The sequence below is a fragment of the Jaculus jaculus genome, chromosome 1 (assembly GCF_020740685.1).
Source record: "Jaculus jaculus isolate mJacJac1 chromosome 1, mJacJac1.mat.Y.cur, whole genome shotgun sequence".
NCBI lineage: Eukaryota > Metazoa > Chordata > Mammalia > Rodentia > Dipodidae > Jaculus > Jaculus jaculus.
The window spans coordinates 194,090,185-194,112,609 of NC_059102.1; the positions used below are offsets into that span (position 1 = coordinate 194,090,185).

A 22,425-nucleotide genomic window follows, 5' to 3' on the forward strand; every position below is an offset into this window, starting at 1 on the left:
TTTTAAAAACAAGGAAACAAGTTAGAATTGCCAGCCAAATCTCCAATAGTAGCCTATTTCTCATTTTTACATTTATATGATTGTCTATTTGGTATTCATACTTTATTTTACATATGTGTGTGCATATATTTTTAGGGTAACTTTATTCATGAGATAAATCCCTTTGAATGTTGATTTCAGGAGCCAGCCTATAATTATAAAAATTCCAGGGACATTGAATTACTTTACCCAAAACATAAGTTCTACTTAAAAAAATCACTGTTATTTATTTATTTATGAGAAAGAGGCAGGGGGAGAGAGAGAATGAGAGAGAGAGAGAGAGAGAGAGAGAAAGAGAGAGAGAGAGAATATGGGTGTGCCAGGGCCTCTAGCCAATGCAAACAAACTCCAGATGCATGTGCCACCTTGTGCATCTGGCTTATGTCAGTAGTGAGGAATTGCACCTGGGTCCTTTGGCTTTGCAGGCAAACACCTTAACTGCTAAGCCATCTTTCCAGCCCCGGTGCTTCTATTGAAAAAAACTATTTTATTTACTTATTTGAAAGAGAGAGAGAGAGTCAGATAGGGAGAGAGGCAAATAGAGAGAGAGAGAGAGAGAAAGAATGCACATACCAGGACCTCTAGCCATTGCAAACTTACTTCAGATGCATGCACCACCTTGTACATCTGGCTTATATGGGTACTGGGGAATTGAACCTGGGTCGTTAGGCTTTTCAGACAAGTGCCCTAACCACTCAGCTACTCCTTGAATTAATCCCATGTAATCCTGTGACTGTTTTATAAATATATAAAAATATAAATTTTATTTATAAAACAGTCACAGGATTACATGGGATTAATACTTCAAGTAGAAACTTACTGTGTAGAATTACATATTAAGGGCCCCAACAAAAATAATGTATATAAAGTTTTTATGTGTTTATTATAATTGACATGACCAAGTACTTATTATTTAAAAGACACCATAAGAATTATTGATATTTTTCTGTTATTGTGTGCAAATCAAGATTCATTCATCAAAACAATATACTTATTTTCCCATGAGCACAATTTAAGTGTGTACTAGTGAAACTTTATATGTACTTAAATAGTATGACAAATCTATGTGCCCTTCATCTAGGTTCTGTAATTAGTAACTTTTTGGCAGTTGCCATCCTTTTGCTTTCCTCAGACCAATTCTACCTAACCAATGTTTATAAAAACTTCAGTGAACTATATTGAGTTATACCTAGAGCCAAACAGTAATTCACATTTAACCCTTACTTTGTCCTTTCTCCTCTACTTTGCCTGCTTACCCCCAAATCCTCTTTTGCCATTCTTTTTGTTCTTTTAGTGCCACTCTAATGGATTGACTCCTTCAGAAGACAGATCTTTATACATTGACACTACCTGCAAGCAGCTCTGAGAAGAGATAGAAGGGTCTCCTTGGTTCCTTCTTTTGCTCTCACTCTTCACTTCATAATGACAGTGGTGGAAACCCAGGTACATGTGAGAATTCTTTTCCTGCCTCTTTGGCTGGAATTGTTTCTGGTTCTTTCTGGATGGCCAAAGATTGGGTGCTCTCAATATCACAGCCCCCCAGAAGTGGTGATACCCTTGAGGATTGCTGGCAATAGTAGGGGCATAAATGCTCCCGGGTGGATCTCCTACAGCCTGCACTTTGGAGGCCAGAGACATACTATCCACATGAAGTTGAAGAAGTTTTCAGTATCCAGAGACCTCTCTGTGTTCACCTATACTGACCAAGGTGCTGTCCTAGAGGAACAGCCTTTTGTCCAGAATGACTGCTTCTACCATGGTTACGTGGAAGGGGAACCGGAATCCATGGTTTCTCTTAGCAATTGTTTGGGGAGCTTTCAAGGAATGCTGAAGATAAATGGAATTGTCTATGAAATCAAGCCGAAAATGTTTTCTGATGCATTTGAACATCTAGTATATAAGATGGACAGTGAGGAAAAACAGTCTGTACCCATGACATATGGATTAACAGGAGAAGAAATAGCAGAGCAACTGAAGTTTCAAGATAATCTCAGTTCCACTCTGATGCAAAGTTCTTACACAGGATGGTGGCTCCATCGATGGTTTGTTGAACTGGCTATCATAGTAGAGCATGAAAGATTCCTTTTTCGGAACAGTAATATATCAATTGTGGAGATGGATGTAGTCATAACTGTCAGCTTAGTAGATGAACATTATAACTCAATTGATGTTGATATAGTTCTCATTGCAATTGAAGTCTGGAACACAAGAAACCCCATTCAATCATTTGATGCACGTGGTTTGATGTCTGAATTTTGTATATGGAAGGAATTGAGCTTTGATTCTCGTGTACCCCATGATACTTCAGTTATTATTGTGAAACAAAATTGGTGTCTGCCAAATTTAAGTATATCGTATTATGCAGGAATATGTCGTTTACTTAGTAACTGTGGATTAGTGTGTCATGTTGATGATGGAGTGGCTCAAATTGTGGCACTTACGACACATGAGCTTGGTCACTCTTTGGGGATGAAAGATGATGAACCAGAGTGTATATGTAAGGAAAAATTATGCATAATGGATAGAAATATAGTATTTTCAGAGTCATTCACCAACTGTAGTTATGCTTCCTTTATAGAAACTATATTCAAGAGGAGTTGTTTGTATAATGTACCAAATTCAAAGCGAATTATCACAAAGAAGCGATGTGGGAATGGTGTGATTGAAGATGAAGAAGAGTGTGACTGTGGCTCTATAAAATTGTGTGAAAAAAATACTTGTTGTTTACCAAACTGTACTTTGGTACATGGATCAACTTGTGCTTCTGGGCTTTGTTGTGAAAAATGCCAGTTTCTGCCATCAGGCACATTATGCAGAGACTCAATCAATCAATGTGATCTGCCAGAGTGGTGTGATGGAACTTCAAGTGAGTGTCCAGAAGATGTGTATGTGGAAGATGGGCTCCATTGCCTGGGTGAGGGCTTATGCTTCCAAAAGAGATGCAATAATCGTGATTTACAGTGCAGGGATATTTTTGGTGAAGGAGCAAAGAGTGCAAATCTGACTTGCTACCAACAAATGAACACTAGGGGTGACCGTTTTGGTCACTGTGGTTTGGAAAATATTAGGTATGTCAGATGTAAAAATGCAGATGTTCTGTGTGGGAGAGTTCAGTGTGAAAATGTGACACAAATTCCCCGTTTACAAAATCATACGACTGTACTATCAACCCCTATCAGTAGTTTCAACTGCTGGAGTACAGACTACCATTTTGGAATGATGAATGTGTATGACATTGGGGAAGTAAAAGATGGAACAGAGTGTGGTCAAGACCTTATGTGTCTACAGAAGAAGTGTGTCACTATGCCAAAGTGGCAAGATTCTTGTTTGCCTAACTTTTGCAATAAGAGAGGGATCTGCAACAACAAACATCATTGCCACTGCAACAAGGATTGGGCCCCACCCAATTGTCTGGAGGAAGGCAATGGTGGTAGTGTTGATAGTGGTCCTGCCCCTGACAAACATGTAGCATACTGGATTTACGGGCTTCTCCTTTTTGGGATTGCTGTTTTGCTTTTGTCTTCCTGCTTTTTAATTGGGCGTTTGAGAAGAAACAATCAAATGCCTAAGCAAAAGCAGGAAGACATGCAAACTTTACCTGTGATACAGAATGAAAATGTTCAAACTTCACCTACCAAGAAGGAAAAAATTGTTGAGAGGTCACCTGTACAAGATGTAACAAATGTTGGAAAGCCACCTCAGCTCCAAGACAAAAAAGCTGAAACTTTATCTGTAAAGAAGAGCAGAAAGCCAAAAACTGACAAAAAAGTGGGCCAATCATTGAAAAAAGGTGGCGTACCAAAGAGCCAAAATTAACCCACATTGAAACCTCATCCCTTTGTGAAGGGAACTTAAAGTGCCCACACTTCACCTGAGAAAGAATAGCAAACATGTAACACTCCAGAAAAGACACTCAATGCAAACAAAATTTTCCATTTCTGGTGCTCTGAAAGTAGAAACACCAGAATACTATAGAACTAAGACTACTGATAGAAAATCCCAGAGATCTATCATATTTCAAGATCAAAAAGGCATGCCCACCAATAAAGCTAATTCTTAGCATATTCCTACTTTTCAGTCATTTCAACAAATCTAGCAGTTTATTTTTTATGCAATGAATTATTTTATGTTTATTTATCAAAGCTAAATTCACTGGTGTGTGCATGTTTTGAATTTGCTGTCTCTCAATTCCAAAACTCTTTCCTTTTTTAAGATCTACAAATCAAAGTCCTGTGCCCTATTATGGAGCTAGAGGGAGACTGGAAACTTGAAGGAACAGCTGGAAAGCTGCTCATGGCAAGCCTTCACTTTGGCAACTACTAAGGCTCTAACTCTGTACATCATTACCATTGTTAAAGTGGAAACTTCAGGCAAATGAAATTCCATGAGGTTTATTTAGGGAATGAATGTTTCATGTATTTGACATCACTTAGATGTCATATGAGGTTCAAAGATCCCCCTCCTATATGAGGTGTCAGATAAAGGAAGTGACAGAGACAATAGGAAGTGATGTAGAGAAGTATCTTGTTTGGAGAAAGCTGGATATTTGCCTTATGTGATGTGATGTAATGAGACATTTGATTTTTGTAGACATACACTTCAGTGTTGGTAACTTGAGGTTATTTGGATCTCAGCTACTGTTGATTGGGACTCTTCTATTTGTTAGTAAGAAAGTATTTTTAAATTAAGCTACAGATTATATATTAATTTAGTTTATAATTTTTGAATATAGTGATTTGAATTGTGGAGGAACTTTAAGTCACATTTAAATCAAACTATATGTCAAATGGTAGTTACCCCTTATAAGCAATTTAACTTTCTGTGTTTTTTAATTAACTAAGATCAATCATGATCCAAAAAGTTTTAGCAAAAAATTCCAGAAATAACTATCAGTTTTAAGTTGCTCACTTTTCTAAGTAGCATGATGATTTATCTCACTATCCTGCTCTGTCTCTCCCAGAATATGCATGGTCTCCTTTTCACGAGTACCCACACTGTGTAAACTGTGTTCACATTAGTCTCTTTCAGGCATCGTGGTTATCACAGAGTGACAATCCCTCCATGAAGTCTTTTGCATCCACACTGGCTCTTGTTCCCTTAATATTTATGCATTAAGTACATTTTGATCTCACCAACATATTATTTTACTATTTTTAAATAAATATTTACTCCATTAAATCTAAAAGACTGCTATTTTGGGGGGGGGGTATCGAGGTAGGGTCTCACTCTGGCTCAGGCTGACCTGGAATTCACTATGTAGTCTCAGGGTGGACTCAAACTCTCGGTGATCCTCCTACCTCGGCCTCCCGAGTGCTGGGATTAAAGGCGTGTGCCACCATGCCCGGCTAAGACTGCTATTTTGTATGTGGCATATAAACTTCAAATAGAAAAAATATACCTATAAATGAATTCTTTAGATTGGTATTTTAAAAAGGGGTGAGAAAAATACCTTAGGGACATAGACTTATTCCATGACTAACCCCTCAACATTATACTCAGTACACCCAGTGCATTGTGTGTAGTGGTGGCTAGTGATAGCAGTGATAACTATAGACACTATGAACTTGTACTATCTGCTGTATTGAGCTTGATTCCTATAATTAACTTAATTCTCACAAGATCTTTGTCATATAGATAAAACACTGGCATATGGGTCAAAAATAGCCCAGGAAGAATCTGTTTGTCTATTAAATTTTCATCGTACTGTCAGCTCTCCATGATTTATAAATATGAGTGAATCATTTAATTATATTTTTAAATTCTTTGGATAATGAATTGGATATCTTGGTCAAAGTTCAATATTTCATTCATGTTTCATTAATGCTTATAAATAAGCTGAGCCAAATATGAAAGGTGGATATATATTTCTATGTTAAAGAAGTTATTTTTTTCTTTCTTCACACATATACATACACAAATAATAGTTAAGTGTTTTCTCTTCTAGATTAGTAATTATGAAATGAAATACATTATGAACAAAGGGTTTCATATAAGGCAATAAGGTTGCTTCCTGAAAAATTACCATTTTATGACCATAAGAGCTTTTCCAAATATTTTGAGTCAATAGCTCAACAGAATCCACTGTCCTGCAAGGTACGGTGGCACAATTCTGTAATCCTAGCATGTATAAATTGAGATCAGCTTTAGGCCAGCTTGAACTATATTTAGTGTCAGAAACTGCCTCAGAAAAACCAAACCACGGTTGCAGACATGAGTCAGGTATAGATCACTTGTCCAGCTCAGCATGCACCAGAGCCTGGGTTTGAGCTCTAGCATTGTCATTGTTAATATGAAAACAAAACATGTCAAGCAAAAAAAAAACGATTTTTTTCCTTACAATTTCTTTAACCTTTCAAAGAGAGGAACAGAATTTAGAATTATGTGATATATACTTTATAATGTATACAGTACCAAAATAATTTCATGAGCAAAAGTATATTATTTAGTAGCTTCCTGTTACTTTCATCTGACTCACTTATCCTATTATTTATATCTAGATTTATATATATGCACTCATGAATCCTCACTGTATTGGATAAAGTGCCCCCCCCCTCCACTCCTCATTTACTTGGTGAACTCAGTTTCTACTTCTGTTCTTTGACATTAGCATTCTCTAGAGTGTATCACATAATAGAAATCTACTTTTAAAATGAACTAACTATTGTAACAATTTCTGTCTATCTAGGAGTGATAGATACATAAGAACTCACTAATGATATCTTTGTCTTGGTCTGATTCCTGCTTCTTAACATGTGATAAATGAGTTATAAACACTAATTTCCATTTTATCATGAACAAGATTAGAAAATAGCAATTTGCACAAATTAATATTTTGATGATATTATTAAAATATTAAATTTGGAAAAACTAATAGAATGAGAAACAATCTGTTATCTGTTTCATAAATTTAGTTACAATCTGAATTAGTTTACCAAGGGCTACATGTTGAATACAGTTTCTTATAGAAGTCTCAGAAATCAAGAAGTCAAGAAGAGCTAGGCAGATACCTCCATCAGTAAGGTCTTTGCTTTGTAAGCATTAGGACCTTAGTTCTATTCCCAGAACTCATATAAAAATGCTGTGTGTGGTGGCATGTTTCTGAAGTACCATATCTGGGAAGGTAAAGAAAAAAATGAGTCCTGGGGCTCACTGGCCAGCCATTCTAGCCTAATTACTCAGTTTGTGGCTGAGAGATTCACCTCTAAAGTGGATGATGTTCATGAGGTTGTCCTTTGACTTTTACATGCATGAGCACACATGTATCCCCTCTTACACAGACATGTACAATCTCACACATGTAAACATGCTCACCCAAGCATTAATAAAGTCATAGAAGTAGTGAAAAGATAATCTAAAGTAGCCCACTTCACGCGCCACAACTCAATTGAATAATAATGATAGAAAACTCAAGAAACAAAGACAATGCATATATTACTGCAAATTGCTTAATATGTCTAACCTTATTGATGAAATAGGAATATAATACTAATATTTGTAGTTCTACATAGTCCTGAAATCCAATGATTATTTGCAGCTAAATAAACATTGGAGACATATAGTAACATAATGCAATGCCACCTGTTGCTTCACATAATTATCTTACAAAACTTGTTGAAATAGAAAAGATATATACCAATTTCACTTAGATACAAAAACTGAGAAAATAAAGTATTGATATCTCCCCCCCAAATCACAATGGCAATCCTAGAACAATAATCCAAAAAGAGAGTTCCGGCTAGCTGCACTACAAACAACAAGGGAAAAAAAGGCAAGTATTCAAGGGAAATTAGGAACTTTTAGAAGAGGGAGGGCACAGATTGGGATAAAAGAGGGAAGCACACACCCCGTGACCCACACCCCACCGCCCGCCCGCCGCCAATAACTGCATCTGGCGGGGCCGGCGCCCCGTGCGCACCAAGCCCCATGCGCCCCTGCGGCCCCGCGCACCCCACAACCCCCGTGCCTCACGCCCGCCGCCCCCCCGCCCCCCCCCACCTCCCCAGCTCACCCCTCCCCCCCAGCGCACCCCACGCTCCCTATCCACACGCGGCAGAGCAAACCGAGGCTTCCCGGGCCCCAGGCGCCCAAGCCTGCCCCGCGCCCCCCCTGTCCCCCGCGCGCCCAAGACCCCCGCGCCCCACCCCCGCACGCCTCGAGACCACCCCCCTGCCCGCCCCACACTCCCGCGCGCCCCACCCCCACGCGCTCCACGCTCTCTATCCACACGCAGCAGGCGCGCCCCAAGCGCCCCGCGTCCCGGGCGCCCAGGCGTGCCCCGCACCCCCGCGCCCCCCCCCCCGCGCACCACAGACCCCCACGCCCCACCCCCACGCGCCTCGAGCCCCCCCCGCGCCCCGCCCCCGCCTCCCCCCCCCAGCGCGCCCAACACTCCCTACCCACACGGGACAGGGCGCTCAAAGCGCCCCGCAGCGTCCAGCGCCCGGGCGCCCAGGTGTGCCCCGAGACCCCCGCATGCCCCGAGACCCCCCCGCGCCCCACCCTCGCGCTCCTCGAACCCGCCCCCCCCCCGTGCGCCCCACCCCCGCCGCGCGTCCAGAGTGCCCCGCGGCATCCTGCAGCATCCAGCACTCCATCTTCCCTCAGCTTGCTCCACGCCCACTGCGAGACCCGCGACCCCCTGGACCCACTCCCCCGCGCGATCCGCCTCCTCCCCCCCTGCTAGTCCAGAGCACCCCACGGCATCCCACAGCGCCCCGCGCTCCTAGCTGCCCTCCCTCCCCGCACGCCCTGCGTCCCCACCCCCACGCACCCCTGAGCATCCCTGCCCTGAGCCCCATGCGCCCTGAAGCGCTCACTGCCCCTCCCCCGCGCCCCCACCCCGCACGCCCCTCGTCCCCCCGCCACACGTGGCCTGTGCGCCCCCACGCGTCCCAAGTGCACCCCTGAGTGCCCAAGCGTGCCCCGCGCCCCCTGTGCCCCACCCCCATGCGTCCTGCACCCGGGCGTGCCTCAGCGTACCCCACCACACCTCCATGCCCAGTGCCCCCCGCACGACCCCCTCGACTCCCCCCTGAAAGCCCCGCCCCCCCCCCCGCGCATCCAGAGCACCCCGCGGCGTCCCTTGGCATCCTGCACCCTGGTGTGCCCTGCGCCCCCTCCCCCCATGTGCACCCTGCACCCCCCCCGTGCACCCTGCGCACCACCCACGTGCCCTGCGCCCCTAGCCCCCCGCACCTCCCGCACGCTCCCCCACGCACCCGTGACCGTGAACCCCCGCATGCCCACTTCCCGCGCCCCCCGGGGGCCCTGCACACCCCCCTGCATGTGCACCCCCCCCGCACCAACAGCGCACCCCTCCCCCCTGATTGATCAGAGCGCCCCATGCCCCCCGCCCCGCCAGGGCACCCCACCCCGCGCCCCCTGAGCCCTGCCGCCTCCCGCACACCCCACCCTGATTGCCCGGTGCCCCAGTGCACCCCGACCCCCCGCCGCGTGCCCCAGTCGCTCCATACACACCAATGCACCCCGCGCCCCCTTCCGCCCACCCGCCCACGCACCCTCCGCACATCCCGCATGGCTGTGCTCTGATCAGCACCCACCAGTCATGGCTGCCAGCCTGCTACACTGAAGCTGAGACCTCCTACCTCGCCCTTGTTCTCTGATCCTGCGAGTAGAGCAACCACATGGTGCTCGGTTCGCAGGCCTGTGGGGGCCACCCCTGCCGTGAATAGGTGGCTGCCAGATCCCCTGCTGCTGTGCTCACATCACTTGCTGCCGGTCAGTTTCTGCTGTGTCCTGATTCCGTACCCACATCATCTGCCTCTGCACTACAATTGCACGTGCAGTGGGCCCAGTCCCACAGCAAGAGCCACATAAGTCCACACTAAGTCACTAGCGCCAGCACAGGTGCCATCCCCTACCTGTACATCGCCACCCATCCCCCACTCCCCTGAGGCAGAAGAGCACAGACTGTTTACAGACCCCAGTGTACCCAGCCAGAATCTAGGCACCGTCAGGGCTTGCTAACTCAGACCCCTTTCAAGCTCAAAGGCAGGCAGCTTAGGTGAATTACTGGGTGAGAATTCAGGCAACTTTGGTGCCCCTGTCAGGCTATAGGTAGGCGGCTTTGGCAAGAGTGAGCAAAAACCCAGGCTGCTTACAACTGCCCCAGGCTGCCTTGGATTCTCATTAAGCTAGATCCCAGGCTGCTCCACCCACCTACCTGCCCATACACAGACATGGGTAGACCACAGTGCAAAAGAAATAACACGAAAAATAAAATGGAAGAAAATCCAGACAGATCACCCAGTCCAACAAGGATCACAACTAACCAAAACATAGAAGAGTGTTTAGGATCAGAACATCAAGTGGAAGCAATGAACAATGCAACCCTGACCAAACTACTGCTAGATCTGACAGGAAAGCTACAAAGGATAGATAATCGTATGGATGCTACCATCACTAAGCTAGAGCAATATGATAAGACACTGGAAGGAATTCAAAGAGAGCTAAGAGAGTTGAGGGAGAGTGAAAAAAAAAGAGGACCTTAAAAATCAGCTGGCCACACTAAATGAAAACATAAAGAAATGCAAGGATGATTTCCAAGAATCATCAAGAAAATCAGAAAATGAGACAAAAAGGGAGCTGGACAAAGCGATGGAAGTGATACATACGAAAGTAGTAGAAAATGCAAACTTAATTGAACAAGTCCAAAACTCACTAGAGGCTCTCAAGAATAGAGTCAGCGAAGTGGAAGATAGAAATTCTGATCTGGAAGACAGGATGGAAGAAACAGTTCGAGAGTCCAAAAATTTCTGTAAGTTCAAAAGTTACTGTGAACAGAACATGAGAGAATTGTGGGATACACTTAAATGTCCTAATATCAGAATCATTGGAATACCAGAAGGAGAAGAATTTCAGACCAAAAGCATGGAGAACTTATTTAACACAATAATTGAAGAAAACTTCCCCCGTCTCTTAAAAGAAAGGCCCATCAAGATTCAAGAAGCAAACAGAACTCCTAACCGACTAGACCAAAGGAGAAACTCCCCAAGGCATATTATCATTAAGACTCTAAACATTGACACCAAGGAAAAAATCCTAAAAGCAGCTAGGGAAAAACAGCACACCACTTTCAAAGGAAACCCCATCAGAATTACTTCAGACTTCTCAATGGAAACCCTGAAAGCTAGAAGGGCCTGGAATGAAACTCTCCAAACTCTAAGAAACTATGGCTTTCAGCCCAAACTACTCTACCCGGCAAAAGTCTCCCTTATAATAGATGGTGAAAGGAAAACTTTCCATGACAAAACTCAGTTTTACAATTATATGAACACAAAACCAAACCTACAGAAAGTACTCCAGGAAATTCTCCACAGAGAAGAAACAAATAACGAAACACAAATGCCTACAAGAAGCAGATCACAGCAATCAAACCAAGAGTAGATAGAAAAAAAAAAAAAAATTCCATGGAAATGCCAACACACCTCTACCACCACAACATGACAGGGATCAAATCAAATCTCACAGTCATCACCCTAAACATTAATGGCCTTAATTCACCCATCAAGAGACACAGGCTAACAGGGTGGATCAAAAAATTAGACCCCTCAATCTGCTGCCTTCAAGAAACCCACCTTACCACTAAAGACAGAAACCTCCTCAGGATGAAAGGGTGGAAAACAATATTCCAAGCAAATGGGAATAAGAAACAAGCAGGTGTAGCTATATTAATATCAGATAAAGTTGACTTCAAACCAAAAACAATCAAAAAAGACAAAGAAGGCTACTTCCTACTTGTAAAGGGAACAATCCATCAAGAGGATATTACAATCATAAATCTGTATGCACCAAACACAGGGGCACCGCAGTTCATAAAACAAAACCTACTTGACAATAAAACAGAAATAACCACCAACACCATAGCTGGGGACTTCAACACACCATTATCAGTAATAGACAGATCATCCAAACAGAAGCTCAACAGGGAAGTAAGAGAGCTCAACAAAACCATAGAGCACTTAGACCTAACAGACATCTACAGAACTTTCCACCCCAAATCCACAGACTACACATTCTTCTCAGCAGCCCATGGAACATTCTCTAAAATAGACCATATACTGAGTCACAAAGATAGCCTCCACATATTTAGGAAAATCGACATAATTCCCTGCATGATATCAGATCATAATGCTATATTCCTAGAAATCAACAACAACGACAAAAAAAAACCCAACAAGAGCCCCAACGGCAACTGGAAACTGAATAGCACACTCTTAAATAATAAATGGATAGTGGATGAAATAAAAAATGAAATTGCAAAATTCCTGGAATTGAATGACAATGAGGACACATCATACCAAAACTTGTGGGACACAATGAAGGCAGTGCTCAGGGGAAAATTCATAGCACTCAATGCCTTCATAAAAAAGACAGAAAAATCCCAAATCAATAGCTTAACCATCCACCTAAAGGCACTGGAAAAACAAGAAAAATCCAACCCAAAGAGCTCCAGAAGGAAGGAAATAATTAAAATCAGAGCAGAAATTAATGAATTGGAAACCAAGGAAACAATTAAGGCAATTGACAAAACAAAGAGCTGGTTCTTTGAAAAAATAAACAAGATTGACAAACCTCTGGCCAATTTGATCAGGCAAAAAAAGGAGAGACTCCAAATTAACAAAATTCAAAATGAAAAAGGAGAGATCACAACAGACATCAGTGAAATCGGCAGAATCATCAGGACTTATTTCAAAAACCTCTACTCCACAAAACTGGAAAATGTGGAGGAGATGGATAAATTCCTGGATGCATATCATCTACCAAAGCTAAACTCAGAGCAGATCAACCACCTCAATGAACCCATCACGCTCATGGAGATTGAAAAAGTAATAAAAAACCTCCCAAAAAAGAAGAGTCCAGGACCAGATGGATTCCCAGCTGAATTTTATCAAACCTTCATGGAAGAACTCAAACCAATCTTTCTAAAACTGTGCCACACAATTGAAGAACAGGGAAAACTACCCAACTCCTTCTATGAAGCTAGTATCACCCTAATCCCAAAACCAGGCAGAGATACCACAAGAAAAGAAAACTATCGGCCTATTTCCCTAATGAACATAGACGCAAAGATCCTCAACAAAATTCTCGCAAACCGAATCCAACAACACATCAAAAGCATTATCCACCTTGACCAAGTGGGATTTATCCCAGGAACACAAGGGTGGTTCAACATACGAAAATCTGTCAATGTAATACACCACATAAACAAGCTTAAACATAAAAATCACATGATCATTTCGATAGATGCAGAAAAGGCCTTTGACAAGATACAACATCACTTCATGATCAAAACATTGGAGAGAATCGGCATGGCTGGTTCACAGCTTAATATAATAAAGGCAATATACAAAGCTCCAAAGGCCCAAATAATTCTTAATGGAGAGAGACTGGAGGAATTCCCATTGAGATCAGGAACAAGACAGGGATGTCATCTCTCACCTCTGCTTTTCAATATAGTTCTGGAAGTCCTAGCCCAAGCAATAAAGCAGGAGAAGGAAATAAAAGGGATACAATTTGGAAAGGAAGAAGTTAAGTTAGCTCTATTCGCTGATGACATGATTGTATATGTAAGAGACCCGAGAGACTCCATCCCAAAACTCCTGAAGGTGATTAACTCCTATAGCAAAGTAGCAGGATACAAAATCAATGCACAAAAATCGGTAGCATTTCTGTATGCAAATGAAAAAGACACAGAAAAAGAAATAAAGGACATAGTCCCATTTTCAATAGCAACAAAAAAAATAAAATACCTTGGAATAATGTTAACCAAGGAAGTAAAAGATCTATACAACGAAAATATAAAAACTCTCAAAAAAGAAATTGAGGAGGACTTGAAATGATGGAAAGAACTCCCATGCTCCTGGATAGGCAGAATTAACATTGTAAAGATGACAATCCTACCAAAGGCAATATATAGATTTAACGCAATTCCAATTAAAATCCCTACAATGTTCTTCACAGACATAGAAAAAATGATCTCAAATTTCATATGGAAAGGCAGAAGGCCTCGCATATCCAAACATATCCTCAGCAAAAGAAATACCTCTGGTGGCATCACCATACCCGATATAAGGTTATACTACAAAGCCATAGTAATAAAAACAGCATGGTACTGGCATAAAAACAGGAGTATAGACCAATGGAATAGACTTGAGGACGCAGATTTTGGGCCAAGCAACTATAGCTACTTGATATTCGACAAAGGCCCAAACAATATAGACTGGAAAAAAGATAGCATCTTCAACAAATGGTGCTGGACAAACTGGATAACCACATGCAGGAAACTAAAACTGGATCCACACATTTCACCATGCACAACACTCAAATCCAAATGGATCAAAGACCTCAACATAAGACCAGAAACTAGAAAACTACTGGAAGAGAATTTAGGAAGTACTTTCCATGATATAGGAATGGAAAAAGACTTCCTGAATAAAACCCCACTGGCTCAAGTTCTTAAACAGTCACTCAACCATTGGGATCATATGAAGCTGAAGAGTTTCTTTACAGACAAGCATATAATAAGCAAAGCCAATAGAATACCCACAGAATGGGAGAAAATATTTGCAGGTTATCCAACTGATAGAGGCCTTATCTCTAGAATTTACAAAGAACTCAAAAGTCTAAACAATAAGAAGACAAATACCCCACTCACAAAATGGGGCACAGTGTTAAACAGGCAATTCACAGAGGAAGAGATACAAATGGCAAACACATACCTAAGAAAATGTTCATCATCCCTAATCATCAGAGAAATGCAAATCAAAACATCTATGAGATTCCACCTTACCCCAATAAGGATAGCCAACATCAAAAGGTCAAATGAAAATAAATGCTGGCGAGGATGTGGAGAAGCAGGGACACTCATTCACTGTTGGTGGGAATGCAGGATGGTACAACCACTTTGGAAAGCAATATGGAGACTCCTAGAAAAGCTGACTATAGAAATACCAACAGACCCAGTTATACCATTACTGGGCATCTACTCTAAAACCTTTAAACCAAAAGCCAGAGAGATTTGCTCAACCATGTTTGTAGCAGCTCAATTCGTAATAGTTAAAAGCTGGAATCAACCCAGATGTCCATCATTAGAAGAATGGATAACAAAGATGTGGTATATCTACACAATGGAATTCTATACAGCAGTAAGAAAAACGACATAAAGAAATTTGAGGAAAAATGGTTGAACCTGGAACAGATCATTCTCAGCGAACTTACCCAATCACAGAAAAAAAATCGACACATAGTCTCACTCATCTGCAACACCTAACCTGAATCTGTCCAAGATGCCTTACATACCCAGCAAGTACCTCATGGACTAGACAATAAGATGGATGGGAGGGCGGGGAGGGAATCAAAGGGTGGAAAACAGTAATCCGGACCCAAACGGCAATGGTACCATAAAATTCTACTTCCTAAAAAACAGACCAAATGGCTGAACCTTCACTAGTCCCTTACAGGAAACACCTGAACCACAAGACACTGGAGAGGGTAGGATCAAGACTGACCTAAATCTCCTACATCTTCCTTCCTTCCCTCTCCCCCTCTCTCCTCTATCTCTCTCCTGTCTAACTCTTGTATATTAGTTATCTTTTTCAATTTCTTAGTGGACACTGACCTGTAACCCCCACTTCCAGCTTGGGCCTACATTCCACAATGAGCTTTTGAACAAAGAAACCTTCAAGGTTTCCCAAAACAATGACAGACTTCTGTCAGAGTAATTGATGACCCACCAAAGACCAGTGGTAAGACCCTATTGCTGAAGACTCCATACGCAGCTGACACGTAAAATGGAATGACATGGCTGGAAGCCAGGAGAGAGTCAGTCCCCAGACAGTCAGCGTGTCTAGTGCCAGAAGGCGCTACATAGGCGACTGGGGGAAGTGACCAAGATCTGTCCAAGCAACACATTGTTTAACCTAAGTAGCAAGAAATAACCGGATGTGATACCCACACAAGTGCAATAGTGGTACACAGCCATGGTGAGGAATCAATTGCTCTTGATTTGGCTAACTGATCCACTCAGTGGTACTAGACCCTTAGCTGGAGCTGGGAAACAAGTCAGAACCATACCCAAACACAAGCCAACTCTACAATATGAAGCTACCATCAATCACGGGGTATAAGAGGGCCTACACCTATCAAACTGTCTATCAAAAAAGTGTTATCTCAATTTTCTGGGTGCTAACTTACTCTCCATTGGAGAATCTGCTTCTCTTTTCCAGATAGATGCAGATCCTAAGAAGAGAGCTGCCCCAACATACCTCAAAAGGGGCCCAACTGAAACTAAGGACAACTGGCAAAATAAGCAAGGGTGATGTTTTCCTGTGAACTGGATACCAGCACAAAGGGGAAGGAGATCAATGCAGAGAAAAATCAACTCCTACCAAATCAGAGAGCCAAAGCCTCAGAGGCCCCCAACACCTCAGCATTGAAGCAGACCAAAAATGAACCCAACATGGCTCAGCGAAATCTTGCGGAAGAGGGGGCGGAAAGAATGTCAGAGTTACATGTTGGGTCATGATTTTCAGAGACATTTATCATACTAATAACTGGGGGCTAACTCCACAATGCACGACCCATTTTCAATAACAAGGAGGGTCTAATGGGAGGGGGTAGATCACAGATGAGCCTAAATAATGGTACCAAACTGCCTGTATTTACTGAAAAGAAAACTAATAAATTAAATTTAAAAAAATAAAATAAAATAAATAATAATCCAAAAAGATAGCATCAAATACATTTTAATGTTGTTAAATTGAAAATATAAAAATTGAAGAACTATCATTGTAAATAATATTTGTAAAATAAAATCCATAGCTCATGCCTTCTGAGAAGTATATGTGTTCATGTGGGAATAGAATCATTGTATTTCCATTACATAAGAAAGTGTACCAAATAGTCCATGAGAAACTGAGACCTCATGAATACCCCACAGTAACTGATTCCTTTAATACTTGCTAATGATCTCCACACAAGAGTCTTTCCAGCCTAACTTTCGATGACTTCAGTATCATAAGAGGTGTGAAGTTTGCTTCTAGATGATCTGACTAGGAGATGAAAAAATAAGCTGCTCAATCTTTGAGTGCTTTTTCAGGCAGCAATTAACAGCAAAGATTGTCATAACAGGACAATAAAATGATTGACATATAGTTTATAATATTTGCCCTTTTGGAGATTAGAAGTAAGTGTGCAGGTTCATGGTTTTTAGAGAATTTTCCTAGAGTCAGGGCAGGTGATATGTTGAGGGTGAGGTGGGAATAGAGTACATTTCTGCTCGTTTATAAGTCTATCAGGGTTTATATGCACAAATCCAACCAGAAATTCACAAGAAAGTGATTCCATGATAGTTATGACTCCTCAACATAGATATTTTTTTCTGAGAAATCATTAACAAGTTAAATGAAGTGAGGGAGAAATTGCATAGCATGACTATGTAGACCTCATTCCATGAAGATAATGTGATTAAATATTCAACACTCAGTAAGTGTAATTCTCCAAGTTAATAATGGAGAAAATGTCACATGATCATCCTGGTAGATTCTGTAAAAGCACATATCTGTGGAAAATTCTTAGTAAGCTATGTACATAAAGAAATTGCCCTAATTTGCTAAAAATGTCTAACAAAAGCATTTACTAGTAGAACTTTGGACCTATTTTTTCAGGTTAAAATGATTTGGGGCTGGAGAGGTGACTTAGTGGTTAAAGGCACTTGCTTGCAAAGCCTGAAGGCATAAGTTCTATTCCCCAGTACCCACATAAGCCAGATACACCAAGTAGCACATGTGTCTAGAGTTCATTTGCAGTGAAATTAGGCCCTGGTATATACACACTCATTCTCATTCGATCATTCTCTCTCTACTTTCAAATAAATAAATAAATAAATAAATAAATAAATAAATAAATAAATAATTGAAAGTTATTCTTTCTGACTTCAATTAATTTCATTTGAACTAGATATCTTAGTAAGATTAGTATAACTAAAATCAATCATTCAGTCAGCCAGAAACAAAATCCCAAAGTAATTAAAGAAAGAAATCAAGCTGGATATTCTGATATGTAACTATGTTGATAAATATCTGAATAAGACCATATCACAATCATTTGTCCAGGTTGCTTGGTCAAAATTAATGTTAAAAATAAATCATAGTTCTATGTAATGAATTTGAAAACTGTTGTTCTCCAAAATAGCACCAAATAGCAAATATCTAAGAAATATAATGAAATGTGAAAATTTCTTCAATAATAATTTTTAAATGTTACAAATAAAAATTTTAGATTTCCTAAATGAGTGGAAAATTATATCATGATCATAAGTTAAAAGAATTAGTATTTCAAACATGTCATTTTTTTGTAATCATATTTCATGTACTTTCCATTATAATCCATCAGATTTTTTCAAGTAGAAATAACAGGTTGCTTCAAAGGAATTAATATGAAAAATATCAAGTGTAACAATTCATTCTTGACAAGTAGAGAAAACAGAGGTACATTTATATGACCATATATTAAAATATTTATGAATTCATAGTATTGTTGTAGAAATGATTTTGAAGTAATTGCTGCCTTACAAAAAAGTACTTTGTCCTTTACAGAAATATACAGAAATGACAGCTTTAGTTGAACTTTTAGTTCTAAATGCAAAATGCAAAATAATGAACTTGGAATTTGCCAAGATTTTCAAAAATATTAATCAGGAGTGAAAACTTGGTAATTGACTGATATACCACCATTAAAAATTATAAGCATTCCAGAGTGGGGTAAAATATTTGTAATGTACATATTCCATAAGTGTACAGATTTTTCATTATTGCCCAATTAATAAAGAATAACAACTATTTATAAAGCATTGATACTGCTCAAATCATTACAAGTAATCTTGAGATAATTAAAGTATATGAGAATGGTACCAAACTGCCTGTATTTGCTGAAAAGAAAACTAATAAATTAAATTTTTAAAAAAAGTATATGAGAGAATATTCATAGATTAGTTGCAAACCTGAACCATAAAAGACTTCAACATGAGTGAATTTTGTTAACTTCAAATGTCCTGGTACCACTTCCCCTTAGATTTATAGAAATTCAAAAAAATTACTGCTACTATTGTTACTTTTTCATTACACAGTATTATTAATTAGCTACAACTGAGACTTCATAGCACAAACACCTGAAATAATTTCTGATAGTTGATAGAAAAGGTTGCGATTTCCTGTTCTAGGAAATGGTTAATTGGCAGCTGGTAGGGTTCACCCAAAGGTAGATATGCCAGTTTAACCTGGACATGCATTTTTCTTCAGCCACATTTTATTAGATGGGTTCATGGGAAGAGACAAATATAAACAGATATTTTATCTTTTTTTTTTTTTTTTGGTTTTTCGAGGTATGGTCTCACTCTAGCCCAGGCTGACCTGGAATTCATTATGGAGTCTCAGGGTGGCCTTGAACTCATGGCGATCCTCCTACCTCTGCCTCCCGAGTGCTGGGATTAAAGGTGTGTGCCACCACGCCCGGCTAAACAGATATTTTAAATAAGGGTTACCATCTTATCATTATAGGTCAAAGAAACTGAAGACTTGTGAAGGGAGTGACTATAATGATAGATTAGGCTGTGCAACCTAGTTACCAATGGAATAAGAATGACAGGGCAGGATGCTGAAAGGAATGGAATCAATGGATGCATGGTCTCAAAACTGTAAGTCACTTGGAAGACTAAGTGGAGGTTAAAATGAGATTAGGAATGGTTTTCCGTTATTGAGAATCACACTTTTTTAAAGATTTGAGTGGCTAAGATAAAGCCAGGTCAATACCCTTGTAGGAGATAAATAAAGTCTCAAACTCTGTAAATGATACTTCAGGTCATATTAATATCAGACATTTCTATTTGCCTTAGCAGACATCTCTATACTACTTTAAGTGTAAAATTTATACTTATATAAGTAGCAAGGGATCATATTCAGGAAAATGTGGAAGCTACTTGATAGGATTCATGGATATTAGACAATGGAGAATAAAAATCCAAGGTTAACATCTTGATATTCATTGTGTCAACTTTCATTAATAGCATGACTGTGTATAAAATATTATTTTTGAATCATTTTCATCTACTATTCTATCTCTAAATTTCTTTGTGTACTGTATAACATGCAAGACCCAGGTAGGTTGTTTAATGACATAGAGATGTCTTATAAGAAAACTGTTGCTGTGTTAAGCTGCATTCATAGTTCTTACCTCAGACATTTTATTTTGTCTCAAAGGTTTGATATCATCTTATTCAAAAATAAAAGATCAAGAAGGATAATGAACATAGTAATCTTCATGAGCATTGTATATGTAAAGAAAAAGTTTCTAACATCAAAGACAAGGGAAGAAAATTTGTGTTATTGGCTTGGTCACTAGGGGTGGACATTAATGGGAAGACACGAAATCACACAGTTTAAGCTAAAACAATGGGATGCATTATTTAAGCTTTCCTGTAATTGATGTTAGTATTGTTTTATATTAATGCTTCTGGGAACCCTCTCCCTGTATATATGAAAAAATACATTTATATCTTTTTTAAAGACCAATTTACACACACACACACACACACACACACACACACACACACACACAATTTCCCCTAAATTGAAACATTCCATCCTGGAGAGAGATCCATTAAGATCCAGGAGGTAAATGAAGCTTACCAGGCTCAACAAGTAACCAAACTCACAAGACTTAAGAATTGTTTCTGAAACTTGATCCTGATGTCAATGGTAATTCCTTCAGTCTCTCTTCATTAAGTATTATTTGGATTTTAGGAGCTTTATATATTATATACCCTTTATTATCACAAGATCTTTGCCTAAGGTTACATAAGGAAAGTAAACTGCGTTGGATAGGAGACTGACTGGTTTCGCTGCCAGAAAGGTGTACAGTGAGCTCCAGGATGTATTTGGTTTTTGTAAGTGGTCACTTATGTGAGATGGTATATTTTGATGATGGAGTAGCCTTTGAGTCATCCATGCTTCCGTAACTCCTCTCCTATATTCCTGTAAATGACTGCAATAAACTCACTGATTCACTGATCTGACTTTGTTAAAATCATTTCTTTGGTGTACTATAAGTATCCTATTTGGGATAAATAGATGTTCATGTCCACCTAGCAACATTTTCATGTAACATATATCTATACACACAAACACATATTTTGCATATAAGCATACAAATAAATTTTATTAAGATGAAAAGATGCCAGAGTTTACAGTTTTTAAAGACTAAAACTGCCAATTCTTAATATTTATATATTAGAAATCAGAAAACTATGTTTTTCAAGGTAAAGACCAAAGTAGCCCAGGCTGCCCTGAAACTCACTCTTGTTCCAGGCTGGCCTTGAACCCATAACTATCGTACTACTTCTGCCTCTTGATTGCTAGGATTAAAGGCATATGCCACTATCACTTGCCTCAGAAAACAAGTTTTATTTATTTATTTATTTATTTATTTATTTATTATTTTTTTTTTGAGACAACTTCAACTAACTGGCCTTTTTAATGTGTGTGTGTGTGTGTGTGTGTGTGTGTGTGTGTGTGTGTGTGTGACAGAGAGAGAGAGAGAGTTGGCACACCAGGGCCTCCAGCCACTGCAATTGAGGTCTAGATGCATGTGCCCTCTTATGCTCATGTGCAACCTTGCATGCTTGTAACACTACATGGGACCTCAAGAGTCAAACATGAGTCCTTATGTTTCACAGGTAAGCACCTTAACCACTAAGCCATCTCTCCAGGCCAGAAAACTCTTTCTAATAGAACACAAATGAGAATTTATAGGCATTTTGACTAGTGAATCAAATAAAAATGATATTTTATTTATATAAATGAACCTTGTGTAAATAATTCTAAGGAAAAAAAAAAGTTAGTACTTTCTGGGCATACCAAAACAAACCAACACTAAGCACAACAGAAAGAAAGAAAAGCAGGTCAGGTGATGTGGTGCATGGCTGTTATCCCACTTACAGCAAAGAAGGGCAAGGAAGACAAAAAAATCAAAGCTATCTTGATACATAATGGGTAACAAGCTAGCCTGGAGTACATAGAAAGACAGTGACTCAAAAAAGGTAGAAAGAAAGGAAGTGAGTGAGAGAGGGAGGAAAGAATGGGGGAAAGGTGGGAAGGGGGAAGGAAGAAGAGAGAGAGGGAGGAAAAGAGAGAGGAAGAGAGAAGAAAGAAGGAAATGATAATGATAAATATAACAAGCATGATAATTCATGTTCAAAAAGGATAATTACCCTACTAAATGACAAACAGTAAACATTTCTTTCCATGCTTTGGTGTGTTCTTTTACACTTCTTGGAGTAGTACTCCTTTAAATAATGGTTTAAAAAGAATC

General features: G+C 40.2%; 1 protein-coding gene across 1 annotated transcript; it reads left to right on the forward strand.

Moving 5' to 3' along the window:
- The first annotated feature begins 1,461 nt into the window (after positions 1-1,461).
- Positions 1,462-3,855, forward strand: LOC101611389 (disintegrin and metalloproteinase domain-containing protein 21-like). Its single transcript, XM_004657071.2, has one exon. The coding sequence runs from the start codon at positions 1,462-1,464 to the stop codon at positions 3,853-3,855; it is 2,394 nt and encodes a 797-aa protein (XP_004657128.1).
- The last annotated feature ends 18,570 nt before the right edge of the window (positions 3,856-22,425 follow it).

Bases quoted from the DNA above. Each gene is read 5' to 3' on its own strand.
- LOC101611389 (XM_004657071.2), top strand. From the start codon at position 1,462: ATGACAGTGGTGGAAACCCAGGTACATGTGAGAATTCTTTTCCTGCCT.